We start from the raw sequence: 15,307 nt of genomic DNA, 5'->3' as shown, positions 1-15,307 counted from the left end.
TCTTTTGACTATTTACATTAATTGAAATCTATCGGTTTGTGCACGACATCATAATAGAAGGATGTAAGATTCTTGGCTAATTTTCTCAAGACTCCAGATATTCAGGAAAAGAAAATATATGAGATCAAAAGTCACTAATTTCGAACTTTGTGAAATGACTTTTCTTTTTCAAAATTTTTTATATTCATTTATTTTTTTCAGCAAAAAGTTCTTTAGAAATACAAAATAGAATATCCAAAGATTGTATATTGCATATTTTGATATAATAAATTACTCTCAATTTTCCAGAAAAGCGTGTAGAATTTTCCGGGTCATATATGACCCTATAGTCCCCAAGGGTAACAGTGTTTTCGTCCCAAACCTGCAGCGAAATGTAGTTGGGACATTGTTTTTCTTTGTGAAATGCAGGTGGGACATCTTGCTCCTGGACATTTCATCTTATATATGATGAATTATAACATATTTTGCAATATTTTAGAGTATTCTGCAAGCGTCTCATATTGTGCAATTGTATTGTGTGTGAGTAAATACGTAGATAAGTTTATTTTTGCCAAATACCACTCAAAATATTGTGACAGTGACTGTTCAAGGGATTACCAGGAAGATTCCTTGAACACCAGGAGTACAGTGTTCATCAAGACAATCCAGTTTGCCATGGTTTTGGCCAAATTAGTGACTTCAAGCAAAAAAAACTCTTAAAAAGCCCGTGATATAGATTTTGAAAATGGTAAATACACTTCCCTTGAGGACAATAGGGTCATATATGACCCGGGGTTTTTCCGAGTTTTCACGCAATGGAAAATTTTTTTCCTCTCTGAACTATTATATTTGATCATAAAGCATTAGGAAAAACTCAATTTTGCATGAATTCATCTGCTGAATAAAAGTGGGACGCGAAAGAGTTAAGATTCGATATTCTATACAGTAGAGTCTCCTAAATTCGAACGCTCGGGGGGTATTTTTGACAATTCTCACCTCTCAAATTCGAACGATTTTTTCAAAACTAACGAAATTTGTGTAAGATTAAATTGTACTTTGAATCAAATTCTCGCACTTTTTCGCAAGTTTTAGTGGTAACATACTTCCTTTTCATTTTATACGATAATAATGTATGTAAACATTAAGGAAGAAGCACATAAATATGATTTTCATTCACCTAGAATACGAACTTTCTAACATAACCTCACAATTGACATTTTGAATCCAAGCGGCGTTCGAATTTGAGAGATTCAGATTTGAGAGACTCTACTGTATTTTTCTTTGGGTTTTGAATTTCTAAAATAAACTTGTGAATGTGAGAAAAAACAGAATTTTACTACTATTTCCTATTATTATAAATTTCATAGGAATACCTAATTTTAAGAGAGCTTTTTAATGTGGTCTTTACACAAGAAATGCATTTTCTTTTTGAGTCTAATTAAAAAATATGACCAGAAATTTATAATCCTTAAGAGAGTGATTAACAGCATATGTATATGAGGTCAATTACATCCCAATAATGCTGAACGATCCTTTATAATTTAATTCAATGCAGTATTTTCATGTACTAAATAAAATTCTAGCTGTACCTTGAGTTGTGATTGGAATTTAAGAAATATGGGTGGTGGTAAGAAAAAAGTCATATAAAAGCATTATTATGCTCAAGAGAAACTTTTGAATGCAACGTTAAATTTCCACTGAAATACTTTTACTCTCCATCACTTGACATTTAAATTAATGTTGGAAAGGTGGTTTCGTTAAATTTGGTGCATCGAATACGAAACTAAGTAGAAGAAAGGTACCGAGAATCATGTGACATCATAAAAGTAATCCATCGAAGTAAATCACCACTGATGGTTAAATATTTGCATACCAAGTGAATTTATTTAATTCATTTCCAATAATTCATACGTTTTAATCTTCATCACTTCAACACTACTGGAGCATTGCTTTATAAATTCAATTATGAGATCAATTTAGGTTATGATATACTTTTCATATTAGATAATATCTAACAAATAGAAGCCAATTATTATAATTTAACCCAGAATAATTAAATAAAATATTAAGAAATATTTATCAAGTTTTACTGCTTGACCTATGTATCTAGATCTAGAGAGCAGTTATGGATCATTTTACATATTGTAAATAGATGCATGACATAAAAATTTTATACTTCTAAATATTATATTTGAAATTATTTTTTGTATATGAGTAGCTTTTATATAGTACGTTCTCCAATAAATATAAAAAAAATAATTGGTTTAACTCATATATTTTAGGTATTTACAGGAAAATATGGTCGTACTAGGAAAAACTTTCTTTTTAATTATTTAGAATCATAAAATGTAATTTAAAATTATTGTAATTTGTAATGTAAAATTTAATTACAAGAATCATAAAATGTGAAAAATTACAAAGTAAAACAATATCCAAATCTATGATATATTTTTTTTAAGGAATTTGATTAATTCCTGAGCTAAAAAATTTTATTAAAAAAATCATAAAATAAGCTTGCTCCATTATGCTGTGGATCCGGAAGAGTTAAAAAATACAAAATTGAAGTATAACAGAAATAAATTTTAATTTGATCCGAACCGGTAATGAATCGGTAGAATTCAGTAATTGCTTAATTTATTTAAAATATTTTTATTTATATGTCGTAGAGGAGACCGGGGTAGAATTAGCCACCAAATGAAATCTTTGATTGTGTATAATTTGTACAAAAAATGTATGTATGAGGCTGATAAATACTTCAATGAATAGTAAGGGCAGTATATATTAAGAATAGGGGAGACTGGGGCAAAAAGTCACAAAACGGATATTTTATTTTTTTACAAGCTACCCGACCACCTCCAAAATTTCCAATTAGCACAGTTTTATAGGAAATTTACCGCACTATAACTCTGTGAAAGTCATTTTCTTCTATTTTGTAAGGAAATATATTTATCGAGCCGTTTGTTTGGGGCCAATAGTGTCAGGCATAAGATACTATCACATTTTGATTCGCTTTATTACGGGATTCCGTAAATTTAAGTAAAATACCTAGACTACATATTTTCATAGGAAATTTATTCTTCTACGCCTTTGTAAAACATCGTTTTCTCTATCTAAGCGAGAAAAGCGCATTTTAAGCTATTTTACAAAAAACACACAAAAGACTGCAAATCTTTGACCAATGCAAACAACAAGCGGTCGAACATAGCATTGACGTTTCTTTTCACCGTGGGACATCAGAAATTGTTTCGGTTTTGTTACTTTTTGCTCCATTGCTTTTGTTACTTTTTACCCCAAGTGGTCGTTTTTAATAAAAGGATTTCTGGAGAAAAGAATCTTTGTAAAATTCTAAAATAGATAGCGGATTCGTATTCAAAGAATATCCAGATAATTTGGGAAATATTCACCAGTGCATCATATTTAATATAAGTAGCTAATAATTGATATCTTGTGCAAGGAAAATATTTCAAAAATAGGGCTAAAAATTTCGATATTTTTTTTATTTTCAAAATTCCTTGTTTGAATTCTAAGAAACTTACGACATTGAAGAAGACCTATGGAGGCTATCTATGGAAAAAAATTTAAGCCCCTATCTTATTTATCTTGGAAGATATTTAATTTTAATATTTTCGATTTGTGACTTTTGCCCCAATCTCCCCTAAAGAGTGGTTTCCTCAATATTCCTTCGAAGGCAAATTATAAGATAACCCTATCTAATACTATACGTGGCTAATTCTACCCCGGTCTCCCCTACGGCTTGAGACTTATATCGGTTACCACCCTTCCCCCAGACCCATAAGTCGATATTAATTAGGAGCTTCCTTATTCTTTTAGCTGTTTATCTTTTCTATCCCCAACAAAATCATGTGCATAGTTTAATTTTAAAACATCTAAGGATGTAAAAACTATCTGATTCTAAAATTTAGGCGAAAATATCGCCAATAGAATAACCTATAATTCAGAATCTGAGCTAATTAGAATATTTTCAGACCAAATAGGAATAAAAAATATTTTTTTAATAAACACGGAACAAATTTTTTACTTATGTCACAGCCTTATTATATTCTTAGCGCTCCAGATAAATCGCAAATCCATTCGTATTGATAACTTTTAATTAAAAAAAAATCTTTCATATGGTGCAGGTTCTGAATTAGGTTATTCTATTTTATGTCAATGAGTTTAATAAATTTATTATATCTATTTTTCAATGTGAAAATGTTTTAAAATCTTTAAAAAAATTTCACGGCCGATATAGTTTAAAGTTTTTTTTTACAAAATTTTCAAGACTGGAGTTTTTGTTTTTTATGGTTTATGAAACAGTCTCAATCGATATAAAACTGGGATATACCCAAGGGATCTTCTATTCTAGGAGTTCGAGCACTCCTCAAAGCTAATACCCTAGATAAACTTACAACTTAAGCCGAGACACGGCTTAACGTAGTTAGGGCCTTGACAGACATGAGGATTAGCCGAAAGACGGCTTAGCGTAATTATATTAGAAATGATGGTTAAACTACATTTCTATCATTTTCCACTAAGTCGTCTCACGGCTTAAGTCGTAAGTGTGTCTAGGGTATTATAATCTAAATAATGATTTGACTAAATTCCAATCAGTTTTCCACGAACTAAACTGTTTCTTGACTTAAGAAACTGATGGAAATGTAATATGATCGTCATTTTGATTACAATTATATTAAGCCGTCTCTCGGTTTAAGTCGTAAGTATGTTTAGAGCATAAAGCGGTCTTCAGACTACAGGTTTAGCCCAGTTCCCGTAGGTCTCAGAATCCTAAATGGCAACCAAATTGATTGCTTTTTCAGAATCTAATAGATCATTCGTTCTTAATAAACCAATCCTAAGTTAAATTTTCCAAAATATCTTCACTGATAAGGAATTATAACAGTGAAGCCATATGGCTAAGCCTAAGGTCTGAAACCCGTATAAGACGCTTTGACACGATTTTGTGTAATCCATTTAATTACATAAGATTTCTTATCATCTTTAAAGAGTTATCTAATTAATAGAAATTTACCTGTTCACATTGAAGCCAGAAGAGAATGACATTTTTATAGCGAAGTGGTCCACCAAGATTAGAGCCACCATCCTGACTTCTCTGTTCCTCTAACAGGGAACTCATAGACTTCCCACTTGAATTGAATATCTCAATTGCCCTGGAAGTGAGATAAGATAATATTTTAGTTAGCGGATCGAGTTTCTTTAAACATGAGTAATGCAAAAACTACTATGAAAATTTTTCAGATAAAATAATAAAAAATAAATTCGTGGAAATCTATCTAAAAGATTATTATGAGTAAGAATGATAAAAAAAAATCACAGATGAATGCTGAGAAATTCCAAAGTTTATCGAAGATGTTTCGTGGAAATTCCCCTCACAACGTTTTTTTGCTTTTTCAATTCCCGTTTCAGTTTTGAAAGTGTAATTCTCCGTCAATTTACGCAAAATGAACTGGGATTCTTTACAATATTATGTTTTTTAAAACAGAAGAGCCAAAAACTGGTTTTTGCATTGCAGTTTGCATTATACAAATTCAACATATGTTACTAAATCAATCAATTAATAGACAGAGTATTGTGCAAATTTCTCAACTTTCATTAAAATCTTTCGAACTGATCAAACAATGATCTTTAATGACAATCGAATTTCACCATTTTCCGCATCGAACCAAACCGAAAAATATTTTATCGGTAGATATCGCAGCTTCTGCCTCGATCACCTCTTTCGTCTGTCTTCCTGTCCCACTGATCAGAGAAAAATTCCATGATACATGCGGAAAAAAGCGTCTAGAGATAACATTTTGGAATCAGTTGCTGAGCAGAAAAGATCGTCACAGAAGTTGTGTGATCGCGAGTTTATTGTGATCATATGCTGTAGATCACTAAAGGAATGGTCTGGAATGGTCCACAGATATTTGGTTTCCTGGCTTTTTGCGGTTTTCAACCTCAGCAGTTTCTCTCATTTTTTTTCTTTAAATTTCCGATAGCTCTGTGGCGAACAAGTTTTGGGTGCTCTCGCAAATGTGAGAAGCAAATGATGAAAAGAAACAAAGAATTTCGAGACTTGCCATGCCATACGTTTTTAGGATGATTCTGCCCGGCGTTTTTTCTTTTCTTATGCCTGTATTTGTACTATCATCTTTCTCACTCTCTTCAATCACATACTATCGCATGAAAATACTTTATGTGTGGGATTTTTTCCAATGTGGGTCTGTATAGGAGAGCGTGGTAAGCCGTTTTGGCGCCAATTTTGCCGCGGAGCCTTACACTTTTGACTTTGCGATCACTAATCCCAAAATTTATTTTGCAATCTCATTGCCTAAATTGTATTTTCAAACACATGACACTTGAAAAGTTTGAAACAATGAAAATTTTCAAACAAGTCAATTTCTTTTGAGTCACTTTTTCATCAGAATAATATAAAACTGTAAACAGTTGTTTAACTAATTTTTAGAATTAGTCAAAATCTGAGATATAGAATTTGTGGAAATTGACTAAAACATAAGATAGCGCAGTGAAAAAAAAAAACAATGGCACAACAGAAAAGACCAAATGAAAACATTTTAGAATTTAATCCACCTTCTTTGGGCACCCACGCCAACAATCACGAAGAATTACCCAAGATAGGTGACCAAATATCCCAACAAGACAGAAAATCTGCCTTAATTAATTTGCCTCAGCACTGGAAGCGACCAAAATGGTCAACGAGTCTCACAATAGAAGCTAATAGAGAACAACAAAGTCTGTTTGAGGATGCTCTCATAAATAAAATCGAAAAGAAGATTTCTCTAAAAACGGGATATGATTTAGAAGATAATCGACCTGGTAACCAACAATCCACTCATTCATATGGATCGTATGGTAAATTAGAAGAGTTTTTAAAAAGTAGTCATAATGATAACAAAAATAAGAAGAGTTAGAAAATAAAAGTCAAATTATTATGAAATTCGAAAATTGAATTAGACAGGAAATACATGATCTCATCCAGTTGATATAAAAAATACAAACAACTGATAATTACTTTAATCATTAGTTTTATTAAAATATATATAATTTTTCTTTCAACACGGTGTACCAACTCCTTGTCCCCTTTCCCTTCAAACACGATACTTCATAATGATACGTGTAATGATTAATTTGTAGTCATTGATCACTGTTAGTTATGAGATTCGAAAAGCTGTACAATAATTGGTATAATTTCACTAATTTATCGTCAAAGTTCTAGGACATCTGCTTTTCGATTAAAATCTTCATTGAATAAAGAATTTTAACCCTCAACTAGCGTCTTTTGAAAGATTTTTGATCATGATAACTGATGACCTAGTACGTTTTGATATCAATTTTGATATTCAGTTTATATCAAAAATTCTGTTCATTTCTCCTAAGATCATATCGACCACTCAGAATAAGAAGCGAACAACTCGCAGTAGGCAAATTTTACAGGAGAGCGATTTGAAGCTGAGATTTTACATGCAGAGTATAGGATTTTTGAGATTTAAAATCTCTATAACTTTGAAAATAATTATCTTTCAAGTATAATATTCACAGGGAAGGTGGAGGGTATAAAGAAGTATCCAAAAAGCGAATAAAACGATTTTTGTAAAAAATCGAGTTGTTCGACTTATATTCTGAGTGGTCGATATAAGGGAAGAGTACCCCGCCCGGATCGGAATGTTAAGATACATGCTCCATATTTAGTTGAAAATATAATTCTCAAAATGTAATGGCAAACTTGCACTCTGTACCTCGGATCGTCAGGAATTTAATCAGGTGTCTCAGCGAAAATTGGTTTTATAAATTAAATCTGAGTTAATGCACTGTATTCTTGTGAGAGTTAAATGGTAAAAAGTAGCTAATAATTTTTAAAAAATCATTTAATTTGGAGCAACAATGTGGTATTAACCTGACGATCCGAGGAACACTGTCGATCGCTGGTGATCTTCCCTTATGGCGGTCTGCCAATCTGTTGAGAAGATTATGGAGATGTGTCATTTTTTTTTACAAAATTGACGACGATTTGACATTCGTACAAATACGTTGTGTACACCTTTTTGATCAGGAAATTTTATGAAATCGAAATTCACATTACTTTCTCCCTCAAATTTTTATATAAGTCTATTTCACTCTTTCACACTCTTCTTTTTCTTTTGAGCATCACACCAAATTCGATTTAGTTCAATAAGAGGATGGAAAGGAGAGTGAATTTTAATTTCATGAAATTTTCTTGATCTAAAAAGTGTGCTATTGAGATTTAATTTCGACTATGATCAAGATCAAAATTTCAAGTTGTCAAATATTTTCAAGATCGAGATTTCATATTTTGACTTCATTTGTGCAATTTACAGTCTCTTAACAAAGAATCAAAATTTTAAGATTTTCCGCACTTAATGCAACTTCACTTGGAACAAAAATTGATTTGCCTGTAGAATTTGTAACACAAAAATTAGGAAAATGAGTTATAGTCTTAAATATTTATAAGAAATCATGATAATCAATACGTAAAATTACAACAAAAATTGTAAACAGTGAGTGGTAAACCTTGAAATGTTTTTACTAGATGTGATTCTTTTGCAAGCAATTTTGTATGGACCTTTTTAAACAGTTTTTGAAAATTGCAAGCACTTTTGATAGGTTCTTGGAATTATTTAGAGAAAATAAGACATTTGACGTCTTCATAATGGTTCTAGAATGTTGTTCTTGATTTTTTGATTTCAGAATACCAAAATGAACGTTTATTTTATTCTGACCTCAGAAATTAGACCCTTATTAGAGAGAAAAAAACTGCAGTATTTGAAGTCTAGCGCGTTAGGACCCTGACCACCTTTTTGTAATAAGGCGTTTGGATAACTTAATAAACAATTATTTTTTATTTTAACTGATCAAAATAGGGGAAAGCGCTCTACCTTAAGACGATTCAAGCTTCGAACAACTCATATTAGTGCTCGAACTCGACAGAGAGAACAGTTATACCTAAATCCCTCGTCTTTTTCACCCCCAAAAATTCCCACCTTCCATCCCCGGGGACCACTTTACTCAACAAATCTTAGCGTTTCAGAAGTTTTCTAAGGAATGATGCCACGCTATTTTTCCGTTTATCCGTTTGTTCAACTGACTGTCGCCAGTCGCCAGTTCTAGAGGCCAAACTAAACTATGTTTCTTGGGACTACTCGAAAACGCGTCAAGTGATTTTTTTCATTCTTGGATATGTTTTAGAGAGATTATCCAGCCGGAAATTTCGTCCTTATGCGAAAATACCATTTAATCATTCTAAATAAAGATTTTTTCTAGCTTAAAGGTTAAAAAGGCTCAGATTAAAGTATTAAGATTGATTTTTTAAGAAATAGGATTTTTTCTGATAAAATTTAATATTTCACTGATCAAAGGTAATTTTATACTGAGCAAAAGAATTTAAGAATTTTTGTTGCAAAGCCATTAAGTGTTAAGAAAGAATTGTATTGAGAACCTTGTTCGTGCATTAATAAGCATTTCACATAATGAGCATGTTTCTTGTTCTTCTGGTCATAATTTATTTAAAATAATGTGTATAAATGAAAATCTTTAAAATAAGTCTTCCTCTAGAGATATCATTTCTAATTTACTCGTGGGATCAGGAAGAAGATGTTGCGAGCAATAAATATAAAGTGAGAAAATCAGGCATTTGCGAATTTTCCCGCATAATCTAAAATGAGCATTACGTTGGCAAGAATGTTTGCGAATATTTCCATCGTCTCATCTGCCACATATTTAAATAAAAGCGAAAATTTTTAATGTGTGTGCGAATGGGCCTCGAAGAAGGTGAACATTTTGTCTGAAGGTCGCTATGGCCATAAAACACTCCAACGAACCACCTAAAAATTTTGAAAAGTCTGCCAGAAATGACACAGAATTTCTACACATGTGTATAGTATAGAATGTGTTAAAGAATATCTGGCAATATAAATATTTCTGCAGAATTGATTTATTTCTTCCTGGTTTGCATTAGAAGAAAGATTGCTGATTGGGAAGTTAAATTGTGATAGAACTTTGGATAATATGGAGAAATTTGATGAGAGGAATATACTTGAGAAATATTTGCACAATATATTTCTCATCTTTGCATATCACTTGAAGACTAATCTCTACTATATCTTCATCTTCACCACACAAAGAGGTCACAATGTCTCACCCATTTTCTCACTGTGTGGGGTACGATTGTAGGTTCTGGCTTTTGTGTCTGATCTCTCATCTTTCTTCTTATTTTGTCCGACGAGCCAAGTGATGTCAGCTGAATTTCCTGGAAGTGTCGTCTTAATGTAATCTTACCATCATGATCGTTATAATTTCATTCATGCCTTTTTTTTTTGATACTATCATATAAAATACTTATTTCTACATTACTTTCGAATCGCATTCATTAAATTTCCTCTAAAAAAAATTGCAAATAATAATGGAAAATTGGTAAAGAAGCGGAAAATTCCGGCAGACACATAATTTTTGGGAATTGCTTACATATTATACTTTTACTATGTCGCCAATTAAGCTAGCGACAGTTGTCGTCATGATATCGTTAAGGTTTCTTCGCATTTTTCTTTATTCATGATACAGACACACATTTGCACACGTAATTGACCTTGGCTAACAATTTATTTGAAAAAATAAAAATCCCACGAAAATTTATGTGACATGTTATACTGTGATACTCATACAGACGTCTCCTTTTTTTTCTTATATACCTGTTGTGACTGTTATAAATTTGCAACAAAGTTGCGTAGTAGTACCGTAGATTATGTCAAACACACACGCAATTAGCTTTTCCTGGTGGTAAATTTAAAGAGCTACGTGGATTATTGGTCTGCTAGAGAGAAAAATATACTATACAGCAATTTTTCAGACAAAGACGCAGAAAATAGAAAGAATTTATGTATACTTTAGAGGAGCATCACCCGCGGCTTTAGTCATTGACAATTAGCAAGTGGCACGTGGAACATTAGAGCGCGGGAAAGTATGTTCGGTATGACGCGAGCGGGGATATATAGCAAAAGTTCAACATGAACCACTTTTTTCACAGAACATTTAGGCTCTTGAGTAAAGAATAATTATTAAAAAGTCTGCTTTAATAGTTGTTGATTTAAATTTTTTTTTTTAAATTTTTGACTTAGAACCAACTATTATAAGCAAATTTATATAACATGTTCTATAGCATATTATTATAAATATATACATATTTATTTCTTATTTCTCTCTTTCACTCACCAAAAGTTTTTTAAAGGATCAGCCTTAAAAGACCAAAAAATGCATAAGTTAGGTCAAATTTTAGGTTTGATTTTCCTGCGAAATATATCCGCTTATAATTCCGGTTTTAGCATAAAGTTTACTGGGGATTATGAGAAACAGTCAAAGTAATCTCACACTCACAATGTTGTACGATGATTAAGTAAGACGTAAAATTGGACATTTTCACTTTTAAATCATAAAATTTTTGTCCTAGTCTGGGTCTGGAAGTACCTTAGAAGCATTAGGTAGGGGAAAGTGCCCATGCTTGATACGATCCAAGCTTGATAATAACTATTTTTTTCCTACGTTAATCAATAATTGTGACTCATAGTAATATATTCTAATAGCTGGTCCTAAGACTCACATTTCCTAAAAAAATTAGGATCATAGCTCTTTTTTCCTAGTTTCACGAAGCAAAAATCAAAAATAGGTCCAAAACTGTAATTTTGATACATAATATTTTATAAGTATTTCTTAATTAATGTCGCTTTTCAGGAAAACTACTATCATAGGCACATAGAGTGTTCATCAGTATTAATATTTATGTAAAAATATTTTTACTTGGGGACACTATTTTTGAGGGTGGTGACAAATTCATAAATTCTACCTGTGTCCATCCTATATTTTAAGAAGTGTCCATGAATGATATTTTAATGTGGCAACTCTATCATTAGATGTGATTCTTTCATAATTACACCTATTGTAATCCTCCAATTTTATCGACAATTGACATAGCCTTCAATCCTGTTGCCTGAATTTTAAGGTTGCAGAGTGACATTTTCATGGACTCAAACTGAAAAACTGGTTTTCGCTAGCGCCCTAATTTCGTAAAAACATGGCTTAGAAAAATTACATAAAAGTGATTTTAAAACTAATAACTAGTCGTACAAACGATTTAAGCAGATAGATTAGAGTTCCGTCTAAATATTGATGTGCAATTTTTTGTATCCGGTGAAATTTATACAGTGAAAATGGGCCTCCGAATTGTCGAATCAATTATTATACAGGAAGGCCCCGGACCCAACTTGTATAAAAATCGCCACTGAATTTCCATTTTCTTCTTGAGGAAAATCTAAGGATTTCCAGGAACTATTTGAGGTGGGATTATGAACCTAATAAGTGAGACATTTTTGTAACATAGTGGAAGAATCGCTTCGGTTTGTGTGTTAATCAGAAAAAAATCACAAATCTTGGACATCATTTTACAGTATCAAGCATGGTAGCTTTCCCCTACATATCTGCGTTATCGAAAAATTTGACAATCATTTTAACAAGTTTAACTGGTTAAAATGATAAAGATATGCGATAATAACTTTAACAGGTAAAAAATATTCGATATGATATTTCATCAAACCAAAAAGAAATACTTTTTCGTTAAATTCCCGAAGCTCCAAAATCTCAAAAGTCAAAATTTCGCAAAGCTAAAATCTCATAATGCTAAAATCTCAAAAAAGAAAAAAATCTCAAAAGCCAAAATTCCTCATGGGTCAAAATCTTGATGGCCTATTCCAAAAAAAAAAAAAAATCGCGAAAAGTCAAAATCCAAAAAACCAAAATCTCGAAAAGATAAAATCCAGAAAGGAAAATTTCGAATGGTCAGAATCCTGAGAGGAATGAAATGACACGGAGAATATTTTGTGGATTAATTTTCCAAATTACAGAAATTCCCTTTGCTTCCAACAAGCACGAGTGCAATCGTCTGAGTAGCTTTGCCATTTTTATGAATTCGAGAGTTTGGCGTTCGAGATTTTAGCTTTCAAGATTTTGACTTTTCGAATTTTTGGCTTTATGTAATTTTGGCCTTTGGGCTTATTGCTTTTGGGATTTTAGCATTCGGGATTTTGGCTATTCGGGATTTTGGCTTTCGGGATTGTGAATGAATGAAAAAAAAAATGGATTTATGGGAGTTCACAAGTCCGCTGAAAGCTCCAAGTTACTATCTCTAACCGTTTGACTTATAACTCTGGTAACATGAAAAATAACTAACGAATTGATGTCATAATATCAAAAATTGTTTGATTCGCAAATGTATAGTGAGAGAACTGATACCTGGGGGTAAAGGTTGGAAATTTTGACAATCTAACCGGATTTAGTTAGTTTCAAAATGGTTCATATTCGTTTAACGACAGATTTTTGTATTGCCATATTGTCAGGAGTGTATAATATAATTTATGATATATAGTGAGGAAAACGCCGAATTGTATTATACTTTTGCAAAACATACTTTAAAAACAATAGGGGAGACCGGAACACAATTAGCCCGCAAATGAGAGTTTTCTTTGCCTATAAATTGTAGAAAAATGTTTGAATCTATTTGATGGGAGTTAATTACTTTGCATAAATAGTAGTTTACTGAATAGTCGTTCTAAGAAAAACTATTACACACAAGTATTCAATTCTAATACTGACTAATTCTGCCCCGCTCTCCCGTATTTCGTAAGTTCATGCAAGGTTAACCAAACTCTAAGCTACTAAGCTTAATATAAAAAAAAGATGAAATAGTCAAATGTGTATGAGATATAGCGAATTATGGTCACAATCAAAGGTCAATCAATATTAGTAATCTTGGAGAACTTTTTCGACACGTTTCATCTGATATGTCTTATCAACACACAAAATTCGGTTTATGCGACGTAAGGCCATTTCGCATTTTTCTCTCGTTGAAGGCGCGTTTTAGAAAAAATAGCCCTTGAGAATTTGTAATAAATAAAAATTACTATTTCAACAAAAATCTTTTTAAAAGAATAAAAAAATACTTTAGATTAAAAGTTATTTTATATACAACTAAACAAAAAATGTTTCTGTTATGTTATCTTGCGGAGACCTAATTTTCGCTTCCCGGCCAATTTATTTCTGTACCTAATTCTTTGTCTGTTTCCTAAGCAAATGTCAATGAGGCAAAAAAAAATGTAATTGACGTCTAAAAAAGACGTAATTAAGTAGTTTTATTAGTCTGAGATTCTTTCTGAAAGTGAGCAAGACAGCATATTAAACAACCAATGAAGACGCAATATGAATTGTGCGTTGTGAGAATTTTCACGAGCCAAATTGAGGATAGATATAGCTCTCACCTCAAGAAGTGTGGGAGATCTTTCAATTGATTGTGGGGGCAGCCTTTTCCTCCTCCTTTTCTTTCTCTTACATTCTTATACAAATGTTTTAATGTGGGATGCAAGTGAAACAGAGAAAGTGTTTCTTTTTTTTTAATTTTGACATGATTGTCAAAACTCATTATTATTCAAAATTATTAATTTGTCTTAGGTTTTTTTTTTCTCAATCTTCCTATTATTTTCTTTTAAAGTATTTAGCATAAGATATTTTTTATCCTCTTTCACTCTTGGCACAAATAAATATTAATCAGGAATTGCAATTTTGTTCGTTTTTGAATCATCCTAAGTTTTACTAAAAGTTTCTGAGAAATAAGTTGAACAAAAAATACTCTACTTTCGTAGTGATTTTTTGGAATGTCTAACTTAAGTGTAACTATTTAGACAACTTTTATGAATTAGTTGACATTTATCCTCATTATTTTTATTATATGGGAATAATCCAAATTAATACTTTTTTGTTTCCCGTTTAACACCTAATTTACATTAAAGGCCAAAGTTATAAAAATTCTACAAAAGTGTGTAGTTTACTAGTTTTAAGTGATTTTGAAAACTGTTACATATTATCTATTTTGCATTTTTCTTATACGAATTTTTTGTATATTCGCATATTGTGTATTATGAGTACTCATTCTGCCATGAACATACCTGGATATTTTGAGGAGCAGACCCAGACGTTCTACAATCATAATTATGACTTCGGAATATTGTAGTAATTATCGCAAGGCATTATAATTTATAAGATTCCTAAATTATTCTTTTAGACCACACAAAAGAAGAACCTTCAGAAGGCTTATTTACATACTTGAGCACGTTGAATGTGTGATCAATTTCCACCTGATCAAATTGTTAATTTTGCTTTCGAGGGAGATAAAGATAGAAAAGGTATTTAAAATGCTAGAAGCACCATTAAAAACTCACGCTAAGTGGTAAAATATGTATACAAAAAAAAACTC

General features: G+C 31.6%; 1 protein-coding gene across 2 annotated transcripts in view; it reads right to left on the bottom strand.

Moving 5' to 3' along the window:
* Window positions 1-15,307, bottom strand: part of LOC129807450 (tRNA dimethylallyltransferase) — a 131,065-nt gene that overhangs the window by 28,369 nt on the left and 87,389 nt on the right. For both annotated transcript variants that reach the window (XM_055856735.1, XM_055856736.1), the window contains exon 4: window positions 5,009-5,147. In XM_055856735.1, coding sequence (XP_055712710.1) covers window positions 5,009-5,147 — 139 coding nt within the window. The remainder of the gene's footprint in view (window positions 1-5,008; window positions 5,148-15,307) is intronic.

Source organism: Phlebotomus papatasi, chromosome 3 (assembly GCF_024763615.1).
Source record: "Phlebotomus papatasi isolate M1 chromosome 3, Ppap_2.1, whole genome shotgun sequence".
NCBI classification, from domain to species: domain Eukaryota; kingdom Metazoa; phylum Arthropoda; class Insecta; order Diptera; family Psychodidae; genus Phlebotomus; species Phlebotomus papatasi.
This window is presented reverse-complemented; position numbering and strand designations above follow the sequence as displayed.